This window comes from Tursiops truncatus, chromosome 1, assembly GCF_011762595.2.
Source record: "Tursiops truncatus isolate mTurTru1 chromosome 1, mTurTru1.mat.Y, whole genome shotgun sequence".
In the NCBI taxonomy this organism is placed as follows: Eukaryota; Metazoa; Chordata; class Mammalia; order Artiodactyla; family Delphinidae; genus Tursiops; species Tursiops truncatus.
This window is the reverse complement of record NC_047034.1, coordinates 138,155,375-138,178,647: the sequence shown is the minus strand read 5'-3', so window position 1 is coordinate 138,178,647 and position 23,273 is coordinate 138,155,375. Positions and strand designations below refer to the sequence as shown.

The 23,273-nt window shown below is 52.1% G+C and overlaps 1 protein-coding gene, 1 long non-coding RNA gene and 1 pseudogene across 2 annotated transcripts in view; 2 read left to right on the top strand and 1 right to left on the bottom strand.

Moving 5' to 3' along the window:
• The first annotated feature begins 98 nt into the window (after nt 1-98).
• LOC141275982 (uncharacterized) lies at nt 99-1,036 on the top strand. Its single transcript, XR_012324702.1, has 2 exons — nt 99-635; nt 735-1,036. It is a non-coding gene; the product is annotated as an uncharacterized lncRNA (long non-coding RNA).
• Nucleotides 1,037-6,154: 5,118 nt separating this feature from the next.
• The window catches only part of CIMAP2 (ciliary microtubule associated protein 2), a 36,174-nt gene continuing 19,055 nt past the window's right edge, over nt 6,155-23,273 (top strand). Inside the window, 8 exon segments of the mRNA XM_033866174.2 lie at nt 6,155-6,362; nt 6,365-6,399; nt 6,604-6,726; nt 11,655-11,792; nt 11,928-12,074; nt 13,725-13,886; nt 14,946-15,071; nt 19,276-19,409. Coding sequence (XP_033722065.2) covers nt 6,170-6,362; nt 6,365-6,399; nt 6,604-6,726; nt 11,655-11,792; nt 11,928-12,074; nt 13,725-13,886; nt 14,946-15,071; nt 19,276-19,409 — 1,058 coding nt within the window. The 5' untranslated portion in view covers nt 6,155-6,169.
• LOC117314175 (charged multivesicular body protein 4b pseudogene) lies at nt 17,165-19,278 on the bottom strand (annotated as a pseudogene).

Here is a 23,273-nt window from a genome sequence, read left to right as displayed (position 1 = left end):
TGCAGTGCCAAACGCGGGGCGTGTAACCCCCGGTGCATGGCAAAAGGCGTGCTTTTACTCTCTCTGCTCAGGAGATGAGGAAACTGAAGCTCAGACGAGGAAAAGGACTTGCCCAGGTCACAGAACTCGGTATGCCCGAGCAGGCCTGGGAACCCAGTTTGCTGAACCCCAAAAAGCCAGGCCCTTCCTCCTTGAGCACTGCTCCACCCTGTGCGAGCTCACTGAACAGGAGAGTCAGGCCTGGCCCTTCCAACGCAGCACCCAAGCCACCTCAGTCCTGCTGCTCTCCCATCCCCGCCACAGTCCCTCAGTGTTCTGCTTCCTCTGAATGGAGCCTGCCCCCTCCTGCAGCTCTTCCTTTGGTCATTATTTAGCAGGCTTCCCCACTTGAGATTTCTCTGCCTCCTCTCTGCCCTGCAGTCGGCCCCAGTGGAAGGACGGGGCTCCAGGTGCTGGTTCTAATCACTCTGGGTAACTAGCAGCTCCCACTCAGTCTGCGTTCCACCTGTGGCCCAATTGTCTTGCTCTTGCCAGCCTTCCCCCAGGCCTGGCATCAGTCCCCTATCCTCCAGAAGATTGGGCTGTGCTCCCTGACGCAAAGCTGCTAGTCCTCCAGGACTTGGATTTTGTAGCAGGTCTGAGCTGCTTCTTTTTTTAAATATTTATTTATTTATTTAGGCTGCGCCAGTGTTAGTTGCAGCATGTGGGATTTTTTTTTTTTTTTTTTTTTTTAGTTGCGGCATGTGGACTTCTTAGTTGCAGCATGCATGCAGGATCTAGTTCCCCCACCAGCGATGGAACCCTTGGCCCCCTGCATTGGGAGCACAGAGTCTTACACATTGGACCACCAAGGAAGTCCCAGGTCTGAACTTCTAAGTCCCTCCCACCCCTCATTCCATCTGGGGCTGGGCTCCTGAGACCCTGTTGCTTTATCTTCTTGAAAAACACACCAGCATTTTCAGAAGAGGAAATAGAGCCAGTTTGTAAACTTGGAAAAAATATTTGACTTGAGCAATAAAAAGGTAAATTAAAACAACATTCTGGAGATATTTTTCACTTGTAATTTTATTTTATTTATCTATTTATTTATTAATTTTTGGCTGCATTGGGTCTTCCTTGCTGTGCGCGGGCTTTCTCTAGTTGCGGGGAGCGGGGGCTACTCTTCGTTGCGGTGCACGGGCTGCTCATTGCAGTGGCTTCTCTTGTTGTGGAGCACGGGCTCTAGGTGCGCGGGCTTCAGTAGTTGTGGCTTGTGGGCTCAGTAGTTGTGGTGCACGGGCTTAGTTGCTCCACGGCATGTGGGATCTTCCTGGACCAGGGATCGAACCCGTGTCCCCTGCATCGGCAGGCGGATTCTTAACCACTGCACCACCAGGGAAATCCCTCACCTGTAATTTTAAATGTAAAATTTAATAACTTTTAATTAAAAATTGTTACTATAAATTGCTGGTGATTATGAGATGAAACTTGGGCTCTTGACCTGCTTGGGAGGATCAGAGACAGATTTCCAGGGAGTTCGGCTTCCCCCCCCCTTTTTATTGTCATAACATATACTTTACATAAAATTTACCATTTTAACTATACAGTTCAGTAGCATTAAGTATATTCACATTGTGCAGCCATCACTGCCATCCATCACCAGAACTTTTTCATCTTCCCAAACTGAAACTTTGTACCCATTGAACAACTCTCCATGCCCTCCTTCCCCTAGCCCTGGCAACCATCTCTGTGAATTTGACTACTTTATGTATCTCATATGAGTGGAATAATAATACAATACTTATTCTTTTGTGTCTGGCTTATTTCACTTAGCATAATGTCAAGGTTCATCCATGTAGTAACTTGTGTCAAAATTTCCTTCCTTTTTAAGGTTAAATAATATTCCATTGTATGTATATACCACATTTTGCTTATCCATTCATTCATCAGTGGACATTTGGGTTGTTTCCACATTTTAGCTGTTGGGAACAATGCTGCTATGAACATGGGTGTACAAATATCTGTTTGAGTCCCTGCTTTCACTTCTTTTAGCTGTATGCCCAGAAGTGGAATTGCTGGGTCATATGGTAATTCTATGTTTATTTTTTTGAAAAACTGCTATACTTTTTTTTCCACAGGAGCTGCACCATTTTATATTCCCACCAACAATACACAAGTGTTCCAATTTTTCTATATCCTTACCAACACTTGTAATTTGTTTCTGTTTTTGTTTGTTTGTTTGTTTTTATAATGGCCATCCTAATGGGTGGCTTTGGCTTTTGATCTGACTCTGAAAAGATTAGTAGGAGTTGGATGGGGAGGTTAGGTTGCTGGTGCATTTCAGCAGCAGGAAAGGCACATGAAAAGGCTAGATCTTTGCCAGGGCAGGGTATGCCTAGGGACAGAGTAGCCCCATATGGCTGCAGCTTACGGAGCATGGGGAAGAGATGACCACAGATGAGGACATAAGGCAGCAGCCATAGCCCCATCACAGAGGCCTGAATCCTGGCTAAGAAACTTGATTTGACTTTATTGACATAATAGATGGCTCTAGAGGATGGGTTAGAAGCTCTTGCAAACTTAGTTATGAGCTTTGTATCTGCTGTGTGATGCTCACTAGATGTGACCAGGGCAAGTTGCTCTCCCTGTCTGATCCTTAGTTTCCTCTTCTGTATAATAGGGGTTGGAGAGGATTGCAATCATACCTACAAGAGAGAGTTAATTGCTGTGATCAGTAAGTTGCTGTGATGGGAAGGCTTTGGGCTGATTAGAGCAGGCTGCCTTGCTGCAGAGCTGACTCACTCTGGCCTGTTCTGAGCTGCCTGGCAGCCGGAACTCCCAGCCCAGTGAACCCTGGCCTATATCCTGTGGTTATTCCTCCATAAGTCCCAGAGCCAAGGCTCTCATGCTGCGAGAACCTGAGAACACCTGAGCAGCCCTGGGGCTGGTTGCAGGGCCTCCCCAGCACATAGGATGTGGTAGTGGACACAGTCACATGTCACTCACTCCTCAAAACAGCTCCACCAGGAGACTGCAGTCACGTGTCACAGACAAGGAAATTGAAGCTTAGCGAGGGTAACTTGCCCAAGCCCACCAGCTAGGAAGCAGCAGGGCTAGGATTCGAGCATGATTCTCTTTGAAGATTTATGCATTACTGGGAAGCTGGGTTAGATTCATTTATTCATTCACTTGTCATTCAACAAATATTTGCTGAGCATATACTATGTGCCACATACTGCACCAGGAGTGAATGACACACAATCTCTGCCCCTGGACCTTCTGTAAGGTCCCTTTCCAAGGGCTAGGAATGACCTCTTGTTGTGCTTCTGCTATGTTCCAGGAGCATACCTAAATTAGCTCATTTAATCTCCACAGCAGTCTGGAGATAAAGAGATTACGGGATTTATTTTATGGGTAAGAAAGTTGAGAATCGGAGAAGGAAGTGACTTGCCCAAGGTCACGTGGTTGGGAAGGGGCAAAGTCCGTGCTTGGATGACCTGGGGTGACTGTTCTGTGTGTGTTCCCGAGGCCTGATGCCTCTCACCTTCAGCTCAGCAGTGCAGGGTGGAGGCTCTGTCAACCGCGACCACGTGCCTGCCAGCCTGGGGCCCGTGAGCCCAGCTCATGGCTTAAGTGCTATATTGGGATGTCAGAAGGATATCGGGTGGGGCCTGGAAGAAGACCCACTGTCCTGGCAATCCATTTCCACCACAGGCTGGAGGCAGGACCCCCGGGAAAGTCCTGTTTCTCTCTGGTTTCAGTCTTGTCATCGTCAAATGGCATATGGCCCTTTGCCCTACCTTAGCCTAAAACCCTTGGAGGGATCAAAGACAATCGTGGGAGATGATATTAGACAGTCTGTAGCATGACTGTGGGACACTGGTGGGAGATAAGGGAGGATGAGAGGAGAGAGCTGACCATGCCCTGTTGGGGGCACATACCCTCAACCCCTTTCTTTACCTAGCAAGCCACACACACTCTTCAATGTTGAGTTTGGAATTCTCCTCCTCCAGGAAGCCTTCCCTGACTTACACACCCACAGTCTGGGTCAGAAGCCTCCCTATCACACTGACCTGGTCACACTGTGTAGTCATTGTTTCCCCGACTAGACTCTCCGGGAAGGGACCATATCTAGGTCCCAGGCACCCTGCACAATGTCTGCCCAGAGTGGGTGTCCAGGTAACTGGGGGAGGAATGAGTCCTGACACCATCCCTGCAACCCTACCTCTCTCCTGACCGCCTTATTCCTGCCCTCCACGCTCTGGCCCCCCTTGCCTGTTCCCTCTTTCTCCTCCTCCCCTCCCCAGAGTGGAGAAGGAATGGAATGCCCTTTGCCCAAGCCAAGCCGTTTCTGTGTGTCTCACTGGTCCCACCAGCATAAGGTGAACATCAAGAGGCCTTTGCGCTCCACCAGGCCCTGCGCGGGGCTCTGCCATAAAGCAAGAAATCGGAAACGGTTCCTCAACAAATGACTCTAAAACCCGACCAAATGGCATCCATAGTAACCACCGCGAGGGGCCATTAAATCTGCCGGGCTGGGGAAGGATGTCTGGCAAGGCAGCAATGAAAATGTGCATAGCCGAATGGAAAAGTCGGGGACCCTGCGGGCGCGCCTGCAGGGGCGCAGCGCGGGCAAACGCGCAGCGCACAGGTCTGTGGCGATCACAAATCGCAAGGCCTGGGTTGCCGTGGCAGCGGTGGCGGCGGTGGCAGAAGCTGGTCTCGCCTGCCGGCGGGCGCGTAAAACTCCCACAGTCGAGTTCCGCGAGGACCTCGCCGCGGCGGGCGGGCCAGCGCCATGGCCACCAACTGGTTCACGGGCTCCCTTGGGGGGCGGGGGCGGGGGGGGGGCGGGGGGGGCCTAGGGTTGGCAGTGAGGGGTGGGGGCGGGACTTTCTATACCTCTCCTGCCTGCCGCACTTCCCGGCCCAGAGTCTTTTACCACCGTTATTATTTAAAATCATTTCAGAAGCACCTACTATGTGCTGCTCAGAGAGGCCAAGTGGCCTGGCCCATAGTAGGTCACTCAGCCCAAAAGTCATGGGTAGGATTTCAACCCAGGTGTCTTTCTTCATTCATACGTATGACATATATCGTGTGTATATCATATATATACCACCTATGATATATGTATCATATCATAGGTGGTATATATATATATATATGTGTGTGTGTGTGTGTGTGTGTGTATATGTGTGTGTGTGTATATATATATATATATATATGTGATAGGTGATATATATATATCACCTACTATGTTCCAGGCACAGTTCTAGCATCTGGGGATAAAATAGTGAACAAAACAGCAAAGCCCTTGTTCATGAGCTTGCCTTCATATGGGAGGGGTGATGGGAGTGGATAATAAACAAAAAAAGAAAAAGATATAAAATGTTGGCTAGTGATAAGGGCTATGGAGAAAAAGGAAGTGGGGAGGGGGAGCCTGCGAGTGCAGGGGGCGGTGCGGCTGGTGGTTGCACTGAGAAGGTGATTTTGAGTAAAGGTTCCCAGCAGGGGGTTAGGGAACCGGACAAGGATGGAATCTAGGGAGAGGGAACCTGGAAGGACGAAGACCCTGAGGAGGCAGCAGCCCTGCTCATCCTTCATGGGCCAGCTCCAAAGTCACCTCCCGTGGGATGCCAACTCCCCCACCACCCAGAACTGCCCTCATCAGGGCTGGGTGCCTCTCACTGGGCATCTGTCCCTCCCAGGTTTGATGTCTCTGCTGTCTATCCCAACCAGAAGAAGTTCAGCGCCTTCAGGGAGGCCCCGTACTCCAGGGTTTACTCTGTGGATGTGGTGAGTTTGCATAGCTTCCCGAGTCTCCCACATGGTCTGGCCACTGCCCCTCCGAGTCCCTCCCCGTGACAGATGAGCTGATCTGTGTAAGGGGCATGCCTCACACCCCTCCGTGCCCTCAGCCCACAGCTCAGAGCTTGAATCAGAGCTGGGGCCTCAATGTGTTTGATAAACGCAGGACTGTAATGAAAACAGCATGGGTCGGATCCACAGAGACCTGGGTTCCACTTGCAGCTCTTGCACAGACTGGCTGCGGGCTCTCTCTGAAGTGTAAGGGGGCCAGTGACAGAGGATGTCATGGTTGCACCTTGAGGGCCAGGCTCGGGGCTGGGGGAGGGGCCCCCAGAGGGGTATTGCCTGTCCACTCCCAGGTCAGGGTGACAGCTTGGAGAGGATGGGTGGACTCTGTGGGTGGACTCGTGGGTGTGGCTGGCCTCGCTCTGACTGTGCTCTGACTCAGTCCCACATAGGACCTGGGACCTATGGTTGCAAGGAGACCTGCTTCAGCATCAAGAAGTTGAAGAAGGAGGTGGGCACAGGCTGCGCCAAGGCCCAGGAAGCCACCTGGCTGACGCAGCTGCCCCACTTCCGTACCGGGCCATCCTGAAAGAGAAGCGGCAGCAGGTAAGGCCCCTGGGGCCCCACCCTGCCCTACTGCTGGTGCCAGGTCCTCCTGCCCGGTCCTGCCTGCCCCCAGGGTGGCCTGCAGTGTCCTCCCGGGCCCAGGTAGACCTCATCCTTTAAGGAACACATCCTCGCCTGGGCTCCTGCCTGCGTGGACACTCCCAAGTGTAAAGTTTTCAACTCTGCTCTCTTCTCTTGGGGCAGAAGGAAGAGCTGGGGCCTGGCTCCTACAACTCCAACGACTTCTTAGAAGAGTTGCAGGAGAAACTGGGCAGCACCCGGGGGCTGCTCAGCTCCGGGGAGATTCGCTTCTGAGGACTCATTGGGGTAGGTGTTCTCATACATGGAGTGGGATCCCTCCTACCCTCTGCTCTGTCTGAAGAGCATGCAGCCTGGGTGGGGCTGGAAGCGCCCTTTCTCCTACCGTTCTTCTTCCCAGGCTTGGCCAGGCTCCCCTCTGGGACCCCACAGCCCCTCTGCTTTCCAGTTCCACAGCTTTCAGCCCACTGGCTGTCGTAGGTTTCTGCGTCTCCCCCACCAGATCAGGAGCTCCCTGCCGGCAGGGATGGGTCTGGTTCATCTTTGAGTCCCTGGCACAGAGCCAGGCATACATTAGGTGCTCAACAAACTCCTCCATATCTATAGCCATCCAGCCATCCAGTAAATAATGGTTGAGCGCCCTCTAGTGCCACATACTGTTCCAGGCCCTGGGGATCCAGCAGTGATGAAGACAAGGTCCCTGCCCTCGTGGAGCTGTGGTCCTAGTGGTAGAAACAACGGTACAGAGAAGCAAATCATATATAATGAGGGCCATGGGGAAAAATGAGACAGGGAGAGATGGCGAACGATGAGGTGCCATTTATAGGGTAGTCAGGGAAGACTTCTGGGAGGAGGTGGTGTTCGAGCAAAACCTGTGGTAGGTGAGCAATGGAGACTCACGGAATCTGTGAGTGAGGGGGGAGGAGGCAAGAGCAGAGGGGTGAGGACCAGGACATGAGGCCCTTCTGGCAAGGTGAGGGCCTCGGGTTTGATTCCAGGTGCTGTGGGAGGACAGCGGAGGAGGGTTTTGCTGTGTGTGTGGGGGGGGGTACTGAGTGACATGCTTGTGGGGGAGGGGATCGGAGGCATCCAGAGGGGAGGTGACTGTGGTGAGAAGTGGGGGTGGCGGGAGGGCTGCCGTGGCATCGGTGTGGGTCGGGATGAGTGGGGTTCAGGCTCCATAGGGTCGTGTGGGCAAAGGCGGGAGTCACACCCACGCTGCCAGTGCCACCCCTCCTCCCCTGCCCCTCACGCTCCCTGGGCTGGACACCCTTGCCCTCCTCACGCCTCAAAGTGAGGCAAAGCACTCGCCCTGTGCTTTGCCCCTGCTCTCCCCTCTACCAGAAGTACCATTCCGCCCCCAGCGGCCCCTTCACCTAAGGACCCCCTGCTCATCCCTCAGCTCTCAGCTCCGAGGTCTGACCTGAACCCATGAGGGGCCATCTCCCTTTCCCAGGAGCCCCAATTGTGGCTGTGGGTTCAGTGTCTCTCCCCCAGAGCACAGCAGCCCCTGAGGGTGGACCACATCTGCCCGGTTGGTTCGCTGCAGAATCCCCAGGTCCTAGCAGCGCCTGGCACGTGATAAGTCTTTGTGGACTATGCCTATGCCTGCCTACTAAGTACTGGTTCTCCAAAACACTCTAATTTTTTATAACCACTCCAGACGAGGCCCTGGAGGCTCAGAGAGGATATACATCTTGCCCCAGTGGGCCAAATGGGCAAACCCCAAGCCAGGGCTTTTCCTCCACACCTCACCACTGTGAAGCCTTCTGTGGAGCCTGGGAATTACTCCTTGCCACGTTCAGGGGACGTGCACATGCATCCTCAAGTGCAGAAGCTGTAACTGCACTGTGGGGAGAGGGGCTGCCTGGAGGCACTGAAAAATGAGTGATTTCCTTCAAGTCTAAAGTAATAATAGCCGACACTTAATACAGCACTTGCCATGTGCCAGGCACTGTTCTAAGCATGTGAGGGTACTAATGAATGTAATCCTCACCACAACCCTGTGAAGCAGGCACTGTCATCGCCACTTACAGACAGAAAACGAGCACAGAGAGGTTAAGTGACTGCCCAAGGTCACAGAGCTACTAAGCGGCAGAGGCAGGATTGAGTCCAAGGTGTCCACACGTAACAACTGCACTTGACCCGTAGGCTGGGCTCACTTGGTTTGTTCCTTGACCATCCGTGGAGGACAGGATCTAATGGCAGAGCCCAGCCCCACTGAAGGCAGAGGAGTTGGGGGAACAAATCAGATGCTGTCTGTTTCCTCCTGTGCCCGGTCCCCAGCGCTGGAGCATCTGCGAGGGTTGGCTGAGCAGGGTGAAGGTCCCACGGCCTGTCCCTCCGTTCCAGTTGTCTCTTCTCCTCTCTGGTCCCCACATCTGCTCCTGCAGTAACCTTACTGGGCCCTGCGGGATTTCCCCGAGCCACTCTCCTGGGCTCAGGGCTGGACAGAAAGTTCAAGGAGGTGGCACTGCCCCAGTGGGCAGAAGGCAGCCCCAGGAAGAGCTCACATCCAAGGCCTGACTTTCTCAGCTACCATCTTGCTCTGGGCTGGGAACCTGATGGCCTCCTCTGGCCTCTGGTCCTTCCAGTTGTCCCCCCAGTGTGGGTGGGACAGGCCTACAAATGCCACCTGTGCAGGGTGCTGACTTCTCCATGGGGGCCTCCGCAGCGCCAGTGCCAAAGCTGTGGGTGCCTGCTTTGGGTCCTGTGAACCCTTCCCCAGAGCGGATGGGCCGTTGAAGCACACCCCTGCAAAGCCAGCGCCTTCTGTGCTGGCACTGGGCTCTGCCTCCATCCTCCTCCTAGTACACTCTGCCTTCCCTTGGCTGTGGGGACACTGGGCTCTGTGTCCTTGGAGCTCCTCCGCCAGCCTCCCTCCATGGCTTCTCTTTCCCAGGCCCTGCCCTCCCCACCACCCTCTGTGGGGTGTTCTCTCTTGCGCAGCCAGGCTCCATGCACATGGCTTCAGATCCCCACCCCGGGGTCCTCCAGGCTCCTCAAACTCTGCATGCCCTGCTCCTGCCATGTCAGCATCTCCCACAGGCCTGCTCTTCCTGGGCAATGGCACCGCCCAGCGGCCAGAGCCGGAGGCCCACGGGCACCTTGTTCTCCTGTAGTCACGGGCGTCTGTGCTTCTGTCTCCCATCCTCCTCCTTCCATCCCCTTGACCTCTGCCCAAGCCCAAGCCACACTCCCCCTACCCAGGGGCGCCCCCAGGACTGATGTCCTGGTCACCTACTATTGCCCCAGTTGCCTTCCTAAGTGTCCTCATGCCCCAGAATCAAGTCTGGATGCCCCGCTTGGCCTTCAAGGCCTTCCCATTCTCTTCCCAGTATACCTCTCCCAATTGCCTCAAAGGTGCTCTTATGGCCCCCTCCACCTGGGACACCTGTCCCACCCCTTCATCTTCTGGGAAGATGACTCTTTCTTCAAGGTCCACCTAAAAGGAAATCTTGTAAATGACAATTCCCACTTCCCCCAGAATTAAGCACTCCTGCCTGGGTCCCAGAAGCCCTGAAACATAACATTCTAGTTAAAGTCAGGGGTATTCACATCAGCCCAGGTGTGTTGCTGCACCTCTGAACCTGAAGGTTTGAAGGGAGAGATGAGGCTTTGCCGACAGAGTGCCGGCACTGGGCTCCTCCTGGTCTGTGAGCTCCGGGATCAGCAGCTCCACCCCTTTGTTATAACCCTCGCTTCTGAGGTCTCCCTAGACACCGTGGTGCTTATTTCTCTCCCACCTCTGGTGCCTGCACAGTGCCTGGGAAACAGTAGAAGCTCAGAGGATCATGCATGGATTTTGAAGTTAGAACCCTTGTGCTGCCCCTTTCTGGAGGTGGGACCTTGGACACAAGCTTTGCCTCTCTGAGACTCAGTTTCCCCATCTATTCATTGCAAGTGGCACTGATCTGATCTCATCAGGATGTCTCTAGGACCAAGATATTAAGCCTAGTAAAGCAGCCAACACATGATGTTGAGACCCACCTTCCTACTTTGGGGCTTTTCTCCTGAATATACCTGGAAACCGTGGGCCCTGGAAGGAGGCAATGTGCATTCTGGTTCCTCTGAGGGTGAATGAACCTGATGCCTGCCACGGCCTGACTACCCACCCTCTCTGCCAGGCCTGGTTCTGGGCTGCTTCCTGGGAGGTTCCAGGGACTGGAGGTAGGCAGGGCTGAGCCATATGTGGAGTGGCAGCGATCCCGTGTGGCTAAAAGGTGCAAAGCAGCAGAAAACATCCTGCCGGGTCTTGACCCAACGATGGCTACCCACTCACCCACCTGTACTGCAGGGTGGCTCTTCTCATTCCACCTACAAAGGCCATATTTCCGACCCTGGCAGTCGAGGCTTCAGATCCTCCTTCCAGCCACAGTTCTCAACCTCTCCTACCTCTTTCTCTCCTACCCCGCCCCACCGAGACAGCCACCCCACCCTGACTTATTAGGTGTTGGCACCCACTAGGGGCTGGGCACGTGCAAGAGGCTTTATAGACGTTATTTCATATCATCCCCATTATCTTGGAAGAAAGTTCTACTAACCCTGTGCTTGAAATGTGGGCCATGGGGCTAAGAAGGAGTAAGTGGCATATGCCCGAGGTCACTCAGCTAGGAAGCAGTGGAGTCAGGATTCGAACCCAGGACTCCAGATCCCTCCAGGTCGCAGCACTGTTCACAGCACAGTGGGAAACCCATTCATGTAAACGTAGGGCTATAACACAGGGGTGTAGTGGTTGGGATTTCCGAGGCCACCAAAGCAAGCAGCTGTCTGGGGTGATCAGGGAAGGAAGCCTTCATTCCCAGGAGAGATGGCATTCGAGCTGGCTTTGCAGGATTAGAAGAACTTTCTGAGGCCAAGAAGGCGGGAAGGGCTGTAATGGCACAAGCAAGCAAAGGCGAGGAGGTTGCCAGAATGGCATAGGTTTGGGGACCAGCAAGGACCTCACTTTGGCTGAAGCGTCAGATGTAGGAAGGGAACAGTGAGGGATGAGCTGGACAGACCAGTGGGGCCCCAGTGAAGTCTGAACTTGGAACTGAAGGTCTGAGCAGTGGCAGAGGCTCACAGGCCCACAGTGCTGTGTGTTTTGGGGGGCAGTTAACACACAGGGACTCTGAAAATCCCGTTACCCTCTGGAGGGCATCTCTTCCTCAGGTGCGCTCAGCAGCACGAGGCGTGGGACTAACAGCCTTTATGTCCCTCCCTCTCGCCCCCAGAACTACTATCCAGGCCCTGGAAATTATGGGGAGAAGGGCAACCCATACACGAAGCTGGAGGAGAGTGCCTGGAACCGGTCTCATTCCAAGGGCCTCATGTGCAGGATGACCAACAAACCGCCCCCTTTGGCTCATCAGGTATCCCCCTACCCTGGCCAGGCATCACCCACCTTGCTGCGCAGACCTGGGGTGGGGGAATCCAGGGCAGATGGGGAAACTGAGGCCCCACGGGGTGATGGACCTGCAGAGATTGTCCTCTGTGCTCTGTTCCAGGGGAGCAGTCTGGCACTGGGCACCTACACCTTCAAAAGTGGCATCGAGACGTACCTGGCGTGATCCATGGGCACCTGCGGCCTCTATGACACTTTCTCGGATGACCAAAGCAAGCTTCAGCCTTATGGACACACTCTGTGCAGGTGTGTACCCAGGCGGGCTATGCCTTCCCTGGCAGGAAAACAGGCCTCACCTATCCACGGCACCCTGTGTGCCAGGCTCTGCGCAGGGCTCTTCCCGTAGCCTGCTCACTCCCCCCTCCCAGCTAGGGCAGGGTAAGGCGCCCTGTGTTAGAGGAGGAGACTGAGGCTAGCCACGCAGCTGGTAGGGGCAGAGCCGGGATTGGACCCCACGGCATCTGTCTGGCTTCACCTCCAGTCCCCTCTCCTCTGTACCAGCACGAATTGCAGGGGAGGTAGGTGCAGGGGGCCCCAGTACCAGGCCTGGATGGGAGACAGGCTGTCAGGCCTGCAGGGACCTAGATGGTGCAGGCCTGGGTGTCCTGCTGTTTGGGAGACACTTCCCAGCCATCTCAGACCCAGCTAAGCTGACTGGGTTAGTGGCAGAGAACTGGAGGGCTGGGAGGGGAAGCTGAGGTCGAATTTTAGCTTGATGCCCCCGTTTCCTGTACCAGTCAAATTCCTGTTGTGTGATCCCGAGCACCGTGGGCTTTGCTTTCATAGTAATTGGACTTAAGTATTTGTCTAACTGTTTATTTTGTCTCTACTGTGCCTTCACTCATGTGTGCCTTGGGCCAGGTAATCGTCTAAGTGCAGGGGAACCTGCCCCAGTGGTGCTTACTTTCTAGTAAGTGCTTACTTTCTCGTGCAAAAAGAAACACAATCGCAAGTGAAAACAATATAGAATGTTAGCAGGGAGTGGGTGCTGTGGTAAAGGCATCAGGAGCGCTAGGAAGTGGCGGTGGTGAAATGTTGAAATTCTTTGGGACCAGCTGGTAAACAGCCACTGAATGAGCCCTGCAACCTGGCTCCTCCCTGGGGCTTCCCAGGCCTCCCCATGACCAGCTACGAAGGTGTCCTGTCAGCAGAGCAGGGGCCTCAGACGCTCCGTAGGCCCTAGAGCCAATGCCCAGGCCACAGGATATTATTTTGTGTTATCTAAAAAATAAACATTTTAAAGAGCAGTTTTAGGTTCACAGCAAAATTGGGCAGAAAGTACAGGGTTCTCATGTTCCCTCTGTCCCCGCTACATGCCCAGGCCCCCACTATCAGTAATCAGCACCAGAGGGGAACATTTCTTACAATCAGTGAATCGACACTGACACATTATTATCGCCGAAAGCCCACGGTTTACATTAGGGCTCACTCTCGGTGTTGTACATTCAATGGGTTTGGACAAATATATAATAACATGTATCCACCATTATAGTATCATACAGAGTAGTTTTGCTGCCCTAAGAATCCTGAGTGTTCCCCCGTCACACTGGTTTTTAAATATTTGGACTATCGCTCCTGCTTAGAACAGTGCCTGACTCAGTAAATGTCCACGAAACAAGTGAAAGAAAGAAGAAATGGATGAAGGCAAGCTGGGCTGCAGGGCACCGCACGGAGGAGGGGCTGTTAGAGACCCCATCAGACTGACCCCACCCCTGGCTGGGGGGCTTCGTCTCTGTCGCCCAGGTCAGGGTGGACTGGCCTGGCCATGGGACAGTGGCAGGCATGGGGGAGAGTGATGCCTCATTGGATCACTGCTTGTCTCTGACTGTGGTAAGGGTCCAGCATCGCAGCTCTTGCTTTTCCTGACATAACATATTCTTTTTCCTCCTCTGTTTCTCAGAAAAAACGGCCCAGGGAACTGATGAATTTCAAGAGCTTCATGGAAGAACTTAACTCATGTCACAATAAGAAGCGTGGAGTTTTTTCAAAAGTTCCCCGCAACCCGGAAGCCCCTCCAGAAAGAATTTATTGGGCCACACTTAGCCAGTGTCCCCCAAAACTAGTCACTGTGCCCCTATGGCCTTCCTTCCTTCTTCTCTTGGAAGGGGGCTTTCCTGCGGGGGCAGGGTGGGGTGGAAGTGGCTATTTCAGCCGAAAGGTCACCCTTGGGTACCAGACTCACCTGGTTCCCAATCCTGGTATTGTACTTACTAGTCACATTGGATCAGTGTCTGTCACTCTCTGAGCCTTTGTTTACATGCTTGTCCCGTGAGCACGACCAGGTGGCTGTGAGAATTCATTGAGGTTAGTACTAGAGCCTATAGCATGGAGCCTGGCACCCGGGAAGTGCCCAGTGGGCATTGATCTCTGCCCCTCCCTCCCCTGCAGAGAGGATGAGGGGAAAACTGGAGCGGGACCAAGTGTGAATAAGGGGTCTGCCCGACAGAAGGCCACACACCGGTTCTGTTTAGGGGAGCGGTGGGCTCCTTTCTGGGGTTCCGGCAGTAGGGTCTGGACATTAGTCGACCCCCAAGCAGGTTCTGCCCCCCAGGGGGGGAACTGCTAAGGGCTTGGGAAGGTGGGCGTGTCCAGAGGAATGAAAAAGGGTACCAACATTTCCTGAACACCTGCTCTGGGGAGGGCACATTTCAGCCCCCTGGAGGGAGGGATTGTCTTTTGCATTTCATGAAAGGAAACTGAGGCCCAGAGATAGGAAGGGATTTGCCCAGGCTCCCAGCAAGGGGGAGGAGCCAAGATTGGAGCCCAGCTCATTTAGCTGCAAAGTCCGTGTGGCTTCTGCTCCCCAGACTGGGGTCTGGAGCACCTCTCTGGACCCTGCCAGACCGGGAGAGCCCTTGGGAACCTGGAAAGAGGTTTCAGGCTGATGGGTGGGCATAGAGTGGGTGGCAGGGGTCATGAGAGTACCGCAGGGCCCCTTCACCCCCAGAGGATGGGCTCCTGGTAAGTTGGGAGGTGGCCAGGTACCTCCTACCATCCTTGGCTCAAGTCTCAGGGCTGCCAGGGGTGTGAGGTCAGCTGCCCAGAGCCCTCATCAGGCCTGGCCCCAGGCTGACCACCACCAGACCTCGCCAAGCTTTCAGCCTTTGTTCCTCACCTCTAGGCCATGTCTGGTCCCGGTATGTGGCTTCCTCCAGAGAAGGAATGCAAACACATCAACCAACCACCGTTCCTGCTGTCTCCCAAGCGGATAGGCATAAAGGCCTCCCCGATGATTCTGGGAACCTGGGTGAGTGCGTCTGGGTAGGGGATAGACAGTGAGAAGCAGGGAACACTCTCCTAATTCTACAGGCAGCCCCAAGTTCTCCTTCCCCCTGGGAACTGATGCTCTGAGGGAGCCCATCCTACCTCTTTTTTTTCTACCAGGGACTAACACCCACTCCCACTGTCTCATTTCTCTCAGGCAGTGGTTTTTCAAACTTGAGCGGGCATCAGCCTCACCTGGAGGGCTTGCCCCACGCCAGACCTTCTGATTCAGTAAGCCTGGGGTGGGGCCTGGGAACTTGCATTTCTAATGAGTTCTCAGGTGATGCTGATCCTGTGTTCCAGGGACAAGTTTGAGAACCACTGTGCTAATGGACATCACCCAGAGCCATCCCACTCTCTTATTTTCTAGGGAAATGCTCCCTCCATTCTCTTCATATTTGTCTTGAGGCCTCAGGGGCAGCTCAGGGAGTTGGCCCATTTCTCATCTCTGGTTGAGCAAGGACCCTCTCCTCCCCCTCCCCTCTCCTCCCCTCCCCTCTCCTCCCCTCCCCTCTCCTCCCCCTCCCCTCTCCTCCCCTCCCCTCTCTTCCCCTCCCCTCTCCTCCCCTCCCCTCTCTTCCCCTCCCCTCTCCTCCCCCTCCCCTCTCTTCCCTCCCCTCTCCTCCCCCTCCCCTCTCTTCCCCTCCCCTCTCTTCCCTCCCCTCTCTTCCCCTCCCCTCTCCTCCCCTCCCCTCTCTTCCCCTCCCCTCTCCTCCCCCTCCCCTCTCTTCCCTCCCCTCTCCTCCCCCTCCCCTCTCTTCCCCTCCCCTCTCTTCCCTCCCCTCTCTTCCCTCCCCTCTCCTCCCCCTCCCCTCTCCTCCCCCTCCCCTCTCCTCCCCCTCCCCTCTCCTCCCCCTCCCCTCTCCTCTCCTCCCCTCCCCTCTCCTTCCCCTCCCCTCTCCTTCCCCTCCCCTCTCCTCCCCTCCCCTCTCCTTCCCCTCCCCTCTCCCCCCCCTCCCCAGAGGCAGCCATCCCCCATATATGACGTAATCTTCGGTTTGTTGGTGTTTGTGTAAGACAGCTAAGCTCTTGCCTTCATGTGCCTGCCTTCTTCATGCACCAGATGGCATTGGTCATCAGCCTCATTCCGTTTCTCATTCCTGTCCTTCATTTTTTAAGCCCACCTTTTACTGGGGTCTAATAACCATAGAGAAGGGAGCATGAGTCCTAAGTGAAGAGTTCCATGAATTGTCACAAAATGGACTCACCATGTAACCACCCCCCAGAGGGTTGAAGGGCACGTTTCCAGCACCCCAGGGCCACCCCCCAACCTCCCTCCCTGTCAGGTGGTTCCTCTCCTGGCTTCCAGTAGTGCAGGTTAGTTTTGCCTGGTTTTGAACTGCTGTTTTTTTTTTAATTAATTGAGATATTTAATAGACAGTGCAAACCATAGTTTCATCTGATTATAAATGTATGAGTTATCTATCAGTTATCACAAACAGCAACAAGGACCTTAGAGCTACGTTAGAAAAATGTATAGCTGGGACTTAACTCTAACAATCTCACGCGCTCTCAAGAGAACACCATCCATTTCAAATCAGTGTCACAAACTCCAAAAAGACCAGGGGAGTGGGAGTGAGGAGTGGGCCAGAGTGGGAAACACAGGGGCCAGTACACAGGTGATGGACAGAAATACAGCTCTCAAGGAAACCAAAATCAGATGCATTATTACAGCTAAGGACAAGGAAAAGCTTATGGCTTTTAAAAAACAACTCCTGGGCTTCCCTAGTGGCGCAGTGGTTGAGAATCCGCCTGCCAAGGCAGGGGACACGGGTTCGATTCCTGGTCCGGGAAGATCCCACATGCCGCGGAGCAACTAAGCCCGTGTGTCACAACTACTGAGCCCGCGTGGCACAACTACTGAAGCCCGCGTGCCTAGAGCCCATGCTCCACAACAAGAGAAACCACTGCAATGAGAAGCCCGCACACTGCAACGAAGAGTAGCCCCCGCTCGCCGCAACTAGAGAAAGCCTGGGCGCAGCAACGAAGACCCAACACAGCCAAAAATAATTAAACAAAATAAATAAATTTATTAAAAAAATACAAAACAACTCCTGCCAGTACCATACAAGTCTTACAAAGAGATGTGTGACAAGTCAGCTGACTTAAAAGGACAGAGGCTACATTTTCAGGTCATTTCAACTGCAAACGGTCGACCCTATCCATTGAGGTTCAGCAGTGGAGTCAGTGTAGTCCAGAAGCTCAATGTTGGATTTGCAAATACAGTTTATTTTACAGAAAGTCAACATTATAAACAGCAGGCACCTCCCCCGCCCCTTGCCTGTCCCGCTGGGTGCAGACCATGCTATGCAGAGTGAGCAGTGATGCTGCCCTACTGCTTTGGAGGAAGATTCGAGAGTGATGGAACCTGCCTGCCCTGCACACGCACGTGCCTGCCCGCCGCGCAGGCCATCAGACTGGGCCCAGCCCGCACTGGACCGGTTAAGTGGATCCAGCCCGGGTCTCCAATTCCTTCACGTCGTCGTCTTCCTCTTCCTTCTTCTTGGTGGGTTTTGTTGGTAGGGATATAGAGGGAACATTTGGTAGAGGGACTGTTTCCGGTCCACTGATTTCCAGCATATTCTTGTCTAGTTCCTCCTGTTCTAGTTCTTCTAATTCTGTCACGAGCTCCTCCTCGTCAAACTCTTCTCCAAAGCCTACAGATTTTGAAATAGCTGTTGAAGTTTCTTCTGCAGGTTCCTGCTGGTCAGCAATGTCCTGCGTTAACTCATCCGCTTTATCGACGTCCGTGTTGTCGTGGGCAGCCTTCATGGCCTTGGTGGCATAGCCCACGTTCTTGAGCACCTCGGTGTTGGTGTTGGCATTCTCCAGGGCCTCTCGCTGGAACTCGATGGTTGACAGCGTGCTGTTGATCTGTGCCGACTGCTTTCCATACCTCTTTTTGCGCTTCAGTGCCTAGAGGGCAGCACGCTTGATTTTGGTGTCCTGCTTCTTGGCGGCCATCAGCTCCTGCTCTATCTTCTTCTCCAGGAATTCTTACTTCTTACTGAGCATCTCCTCTGTGTTCCAAAGCCTCTGGATGGCCTCCCGGGGGGTGGGGGGGTTGGGCCGCCCTTGCCGGCTTTACCCCCTCCAGCCCCGAACAGCTGCCCAAACACTGACACTGCTGCTGCTGGACGTGCCAGCCTGCACTGCCTGCTCCCCGCCCTGCCACCCCCTGCCGCCGCAGCCCTCCTGAACAGCTGTGTTTTTTTAAGCTGTGGCTTTCTCCTGGTTTCCCTGGGAACATCTTGCTTGGAACCTGCCTTCCTACTAAGCTCCCCCTGCCCCATCCCGCAGGCCCACACCCCAGCTCTCCCTCTTCCACTCCACCTCCTTGTCTCCCGAGCGATGCCTTGGCCCCCAGTGTGCCCACACCCTCTGCCCTGCTCGGTTCTTGTGAGGTCCAGATGGTCAGGTCCCTACATTCTTCCTTTTCTCACCTCCAGCCTGCACCTCCTCCAAGGGGAGAGAGTCTTCGCTTGGGGACCCAGTCTGACCCTGGGACAGATTCTCTACAAGCGGCAGCTTCCTGTCCTGCCATTCTCCTGCCCTCACTCGTCACTCTGGACAGGCTACATCTCCTCTCTGAACCTCTCCACTGGCGCTTCTTGTACTACAACCCGGGTTTCTGGGTGGGATGGTGTATTCATTTCCTAAAGCTGCCCTAACAAAGTATCACAGACTAGATGGCTTAAAACAACAGAAATTTATCCTCTCTCAGTTCTGGGAGCCAGAAGTCTGAAATCCAGGTATCGACAAAACCGCATTTCCTCTGAAACCTGTAGGGGAGAATCCTTCCTGGCCTCTTTGTAGCTGCTGGTGGTGGCTGGCAATCCTTGGAACTCCTTGGCTTGTAAGTGCATCACTCCAGCCTCTGCCTCCATGTTGAATGGCCATCTTCCCCCTGTATGTCTCTGCTTATGAGGACACTAGTCACATTGGATTAAGGACCCACCCTACTCCGGTATGAGCTCATCTTAATTGATTACGTCTGCAGCTATTTCCAAATAAGCTCACACTCTGAGGCCCTGGGGATTAGGACTTCCACATCCCTTTGGGGAACACGGTTCATTGTGTAGCAGATGGAGTAAGGAGGAGCCTAAAGGGAGGGGAGGAGGCCTGAGATCAGGTTTCCAAGCCAGGCATCCAGCTTGCTAACGTCCTGCCTCTTCTCCCTGGTGCAGAACCCCATGGGTGTGGGTCGCTACCTCAACACCCAGCTGATGGAGACAAAGGACCATCGGCAGCGATACCGGTCCCTGTTCATTGGTGGATCCAAGCGCTACCTCTCGGACCCAGCCCGGGACAGGCTCATGCAGTGAGTGCCACTGGAGCTCCAGCAGAGGGGCAAGGACACAGAGGGGCTTACTCTGGGCTGGGCTGGGGGCTCCAGCATCTTGTGCTTGGTTCCCATGGGAGCACAGCTGCCGCCCCTAGTGCCAGGCAAACAGCTGTGGCAGTGGAAAGAGTTCAGATCCTGGCTCTGATGCTTACTGGCTATGTGAGGTGGGGCACATCGCTTAACCTCTCTGAGCCTCACTTCCCTCAGCTGTCAATGAGCAGGGGACGGTGGAGACCCAAATGGAATATTCTGTCTAAAGTTGGTGGTAAGGAGAAAAGGAACTCCATCGAGGCTAACTCCTCCACCCACAACCCACATGGTCTAGGATTACCTTGCATGGCATCACCACATGGAATCTGCTTCTTGGTGTTGAAAACGGGGCTGGGAAAACTCACCTCAGGAAGTTGTGAAACCTAAAGAAAAAAGCGCATGGAATACTGTGGCTAACTGTAAAACAGCTTGCAAATGTTAGCTGCCGCCGTGTCTTATTGACCTAAGATACCATCAATTGCCATATAATCTCAACTTCAGAAATGTTAAAATATGAATAAACATGGACTTTAGAATTGGAAATTCTGTCATTCTGTCATCGGAAATTCTGGTGAGAGCATGAGGACCAGATTCTGGGGGACCAGATCTAAATATTTAAAAACAGCTTTTAGGGCTTCCCTGGTGGCGCGGTGGTTGAGAGTCTGCTGCCGATGCAGGCGACACGGGTTCGTGCCCCGGTCCGGGAAGATCCCACATGCCGCGGAGCGGCTGGGCCCGTGAGCCATGGCTGCTGAGCCTGCGCGTCCGGAGCCTGTGCTCCGCCACGGGAGAGGCCACAACAGTGAGAGGTTAAAAAAAAACAACAAAAAACCCCCCAGCTTTTAAATATTTTTATCAAAGTAGACCTGTGTCTTCTTCTTTTTTTTTTTTTTTTTTTTTTTTTTGCGGTATGTGGGCCTCTCACTGCCGTGGCCTCTCCCGTTGCGTGAGTGCTACAGGATTTCCCTTGTAAACTGGCTTAGAATTCTGTGTCTACTACTCAGCTGTGCGACCTAGGACATGTTACTTGGAGACAGACTTTCATCTGAAAAGTGAGAGTAAACAAAATAACCACCTTGTAGAGTCTGCTTTAAGGACTGAAGGCCATAATGCATGTAAATGTGCCCTGCCCTGTGGATGATGTTTTGTAGGTATGTTGCAAGTGCTGGCTTCCTGGGCCCTTAGCTACCGCCAGGCCTTGGCCGAATTCCGTCTTGTTAATACAAGGGTAAGTTCTTTTTATTTTTTTTAAATTTTTGAATTTTATTTAATTAATTTTTTTATAGAGCAGTTTTTATTAGTCATCCATTTTATACACATCAGTGTATACATGTCAATCCCAATCTCCCAATTCATCACACACACACACACACACACACACACGCCGCTTTCCCCCCTTAGTGTCCATGCGTTTATTCTCTACATCTGTGTCTCAATTTCTGCCCTGCAAACCAGTTCATCTGTACCATTTTTCTAGGTTCCACATATATGCATTAATATAAGATTTTTTTTTTTGCTTTCTGACTTACTTCACTCTGTATGACAGTCTCTAGATCCATCCACGTCTCAACAAATGACCCAATTTCGTTCCTTTTTATGGCTGAGTAATATTCCATTGTATATATGTGCCACATCTTCTTTATCCATTCATCTGTCGATGGACATGTAGGTTGCTTCCATGACCTGGCTATTGTAAATAGTGCTGCAATGAACACTGGGGACAAGGGGTAAGTTCTTTACAGAGGCTGAAAATGCACATCACCCAGGAAAAGAAACTACAATGGCTTAAATCACCCTTTGTTGTCAAAGACCCAAGGAAAAGACTACTAAGATGGAGATTTGATAGAGACAGGGAGAAACAGGAGGGCATTTCACCCTGAGGGAGGGTGGGAGCTTTGAAAGTAGAGGCCAAAAACATTAAATGTGACAGTGAAATACCAAAGGTTTCTCATGAAGTCAAGAACAAAAAAGGGATGCCTATATCAGTGGCATTATTCAACATTGTTCTGGAGGTTCTAGCAAATGTAGTAAGACAAGAAATAAAAATATTGGTAAAGAAGAGCAAAATCATCACAATTTATAATGGTATGTGTGTTTACCTAAAGAAATCCAAGAGAGTTCATTTTATTTATTTATTTAAATTCACTCTTTTTTTAAAAAAAATAATTTATTTTTGGCTGCGTGGGGTCTTCATTGCTGCATGCGGGCTTTCTCTAGTTGTAGCGAGCAGGGGCTACTCTTCATTGCTGTGCATGAGCTTCTCATTGCGGTGGCTTCTCTTGCTGAGGAGTACAGGCTCTAGGCGTGCAGGCTTCAGTAGTTGTAGCACACGGGCTCAGTAGTTGTGGCACGCAGGCTTAGTTGCTCCACGGCATGTGGGATCTTCCCAGACCAGGGATCAAACCCATGTCCCCTCCATTGGCAGGTGGATTCTTTACCACTGCGCCACCAGGGAAGTCCCGAGAGTTCATTTTAAAACTGCAAAGTAAGGAAGCAAGTGCAATAAAGTGTGTAAATAGTTTCCTTTGATTCTGCAGCCACAACAAATAGAAAACTTAATTGAGAAAAAGATTCTATTCTTATGAGCTACACAATACAATGCATTGGGATAAAGTTAATCAAGTATATTCAAGGCATAAATGGAGAAAAATATAAACCTTTACTAAAAGATGTTAAAGAAGGCCTGAATAACTGGAGCGAATACCAGGTTCATGGATGGAAAGGCTCAATATTGAAAAAATAGTAATTCTCCCCATTGATGCACACATTTAGTGCCATTTTTAATCAAATTGTAAGGGGGTTGGTAGGGGGAATTGAATACATTTATTATAAGCTTTGTCTGAAAGAGTAAATACATATGAATATTAAAAAATAGGAGACTAACAATCCCATTAACAAATGCATTGCCACAGGCATTTGACAACACCCCATGGAGGACTAGGCCCCAGACTGTTGACCATGGTTACACCTGGGGGGTCTTTTGCATTCTACCTTGTTTTATTTCTGAAATGTTTGAATTTTTCAAAGTAAACATATATTATTTTTATAATTAGAAAAAAACAAATAAAAAAAGGACAAGAACTCTTGAGGCAGACTACACCAATTATGGGTTCTTGTGGACCCATCTCTAGCCAAGAGTCACCCTTTGTCTTCCAGACCTCAGTTTTCCCATCTGTAAAAGGGAAATACTTTATACCCTACAGGACATGGCTGGGCGTAATTAAGGCTTATGAATGCTACTGAATGGAAGCCAACCATCAGGTGCCTGAGGGTGTCTGTCTGATGGTCAGGCCGGTGCCTGATTCTCACTGGGACTCAGGTTCATTGTTCACGAAGCCCCAACTCAATTGGACTCTTGGGTCAGGAGGACTTTGCCACGAGGCACAGAAGGTAAGTCATAAGTTGGGAAGAAGGATTTCCTTATATGCTCTTTCATGGATTGATTCATTTGAAAGACCTGTTCTGTGCTTGGTTCTGCCCTGAGTATTGCTGCGCTGCTGACTGTTTTCAGGTGATGAGAAATGTTCTCTCATTCATTCACTGAGTTTTTTATTTCTGAGTTCATATTTTAATTTCTAAGAGTTATTTTTGTTTTCTGAATGTTCCTTTTAGTAACAACATGCTCATATTTCATGGATACAATGCTTTCTTATCCTTTGAAGATATTATTAAGACAAATTTGCCTGACATAGTCTCCTTCTGTTTCAATTTTTTTTTTCACGTGTTTGTTTTGGCCTCAATCTTCCATATCAGAGATTTTTCTCAAATATCTGGTGATCCTTGACAGTGCACTCATGTCTAATTGAAAAT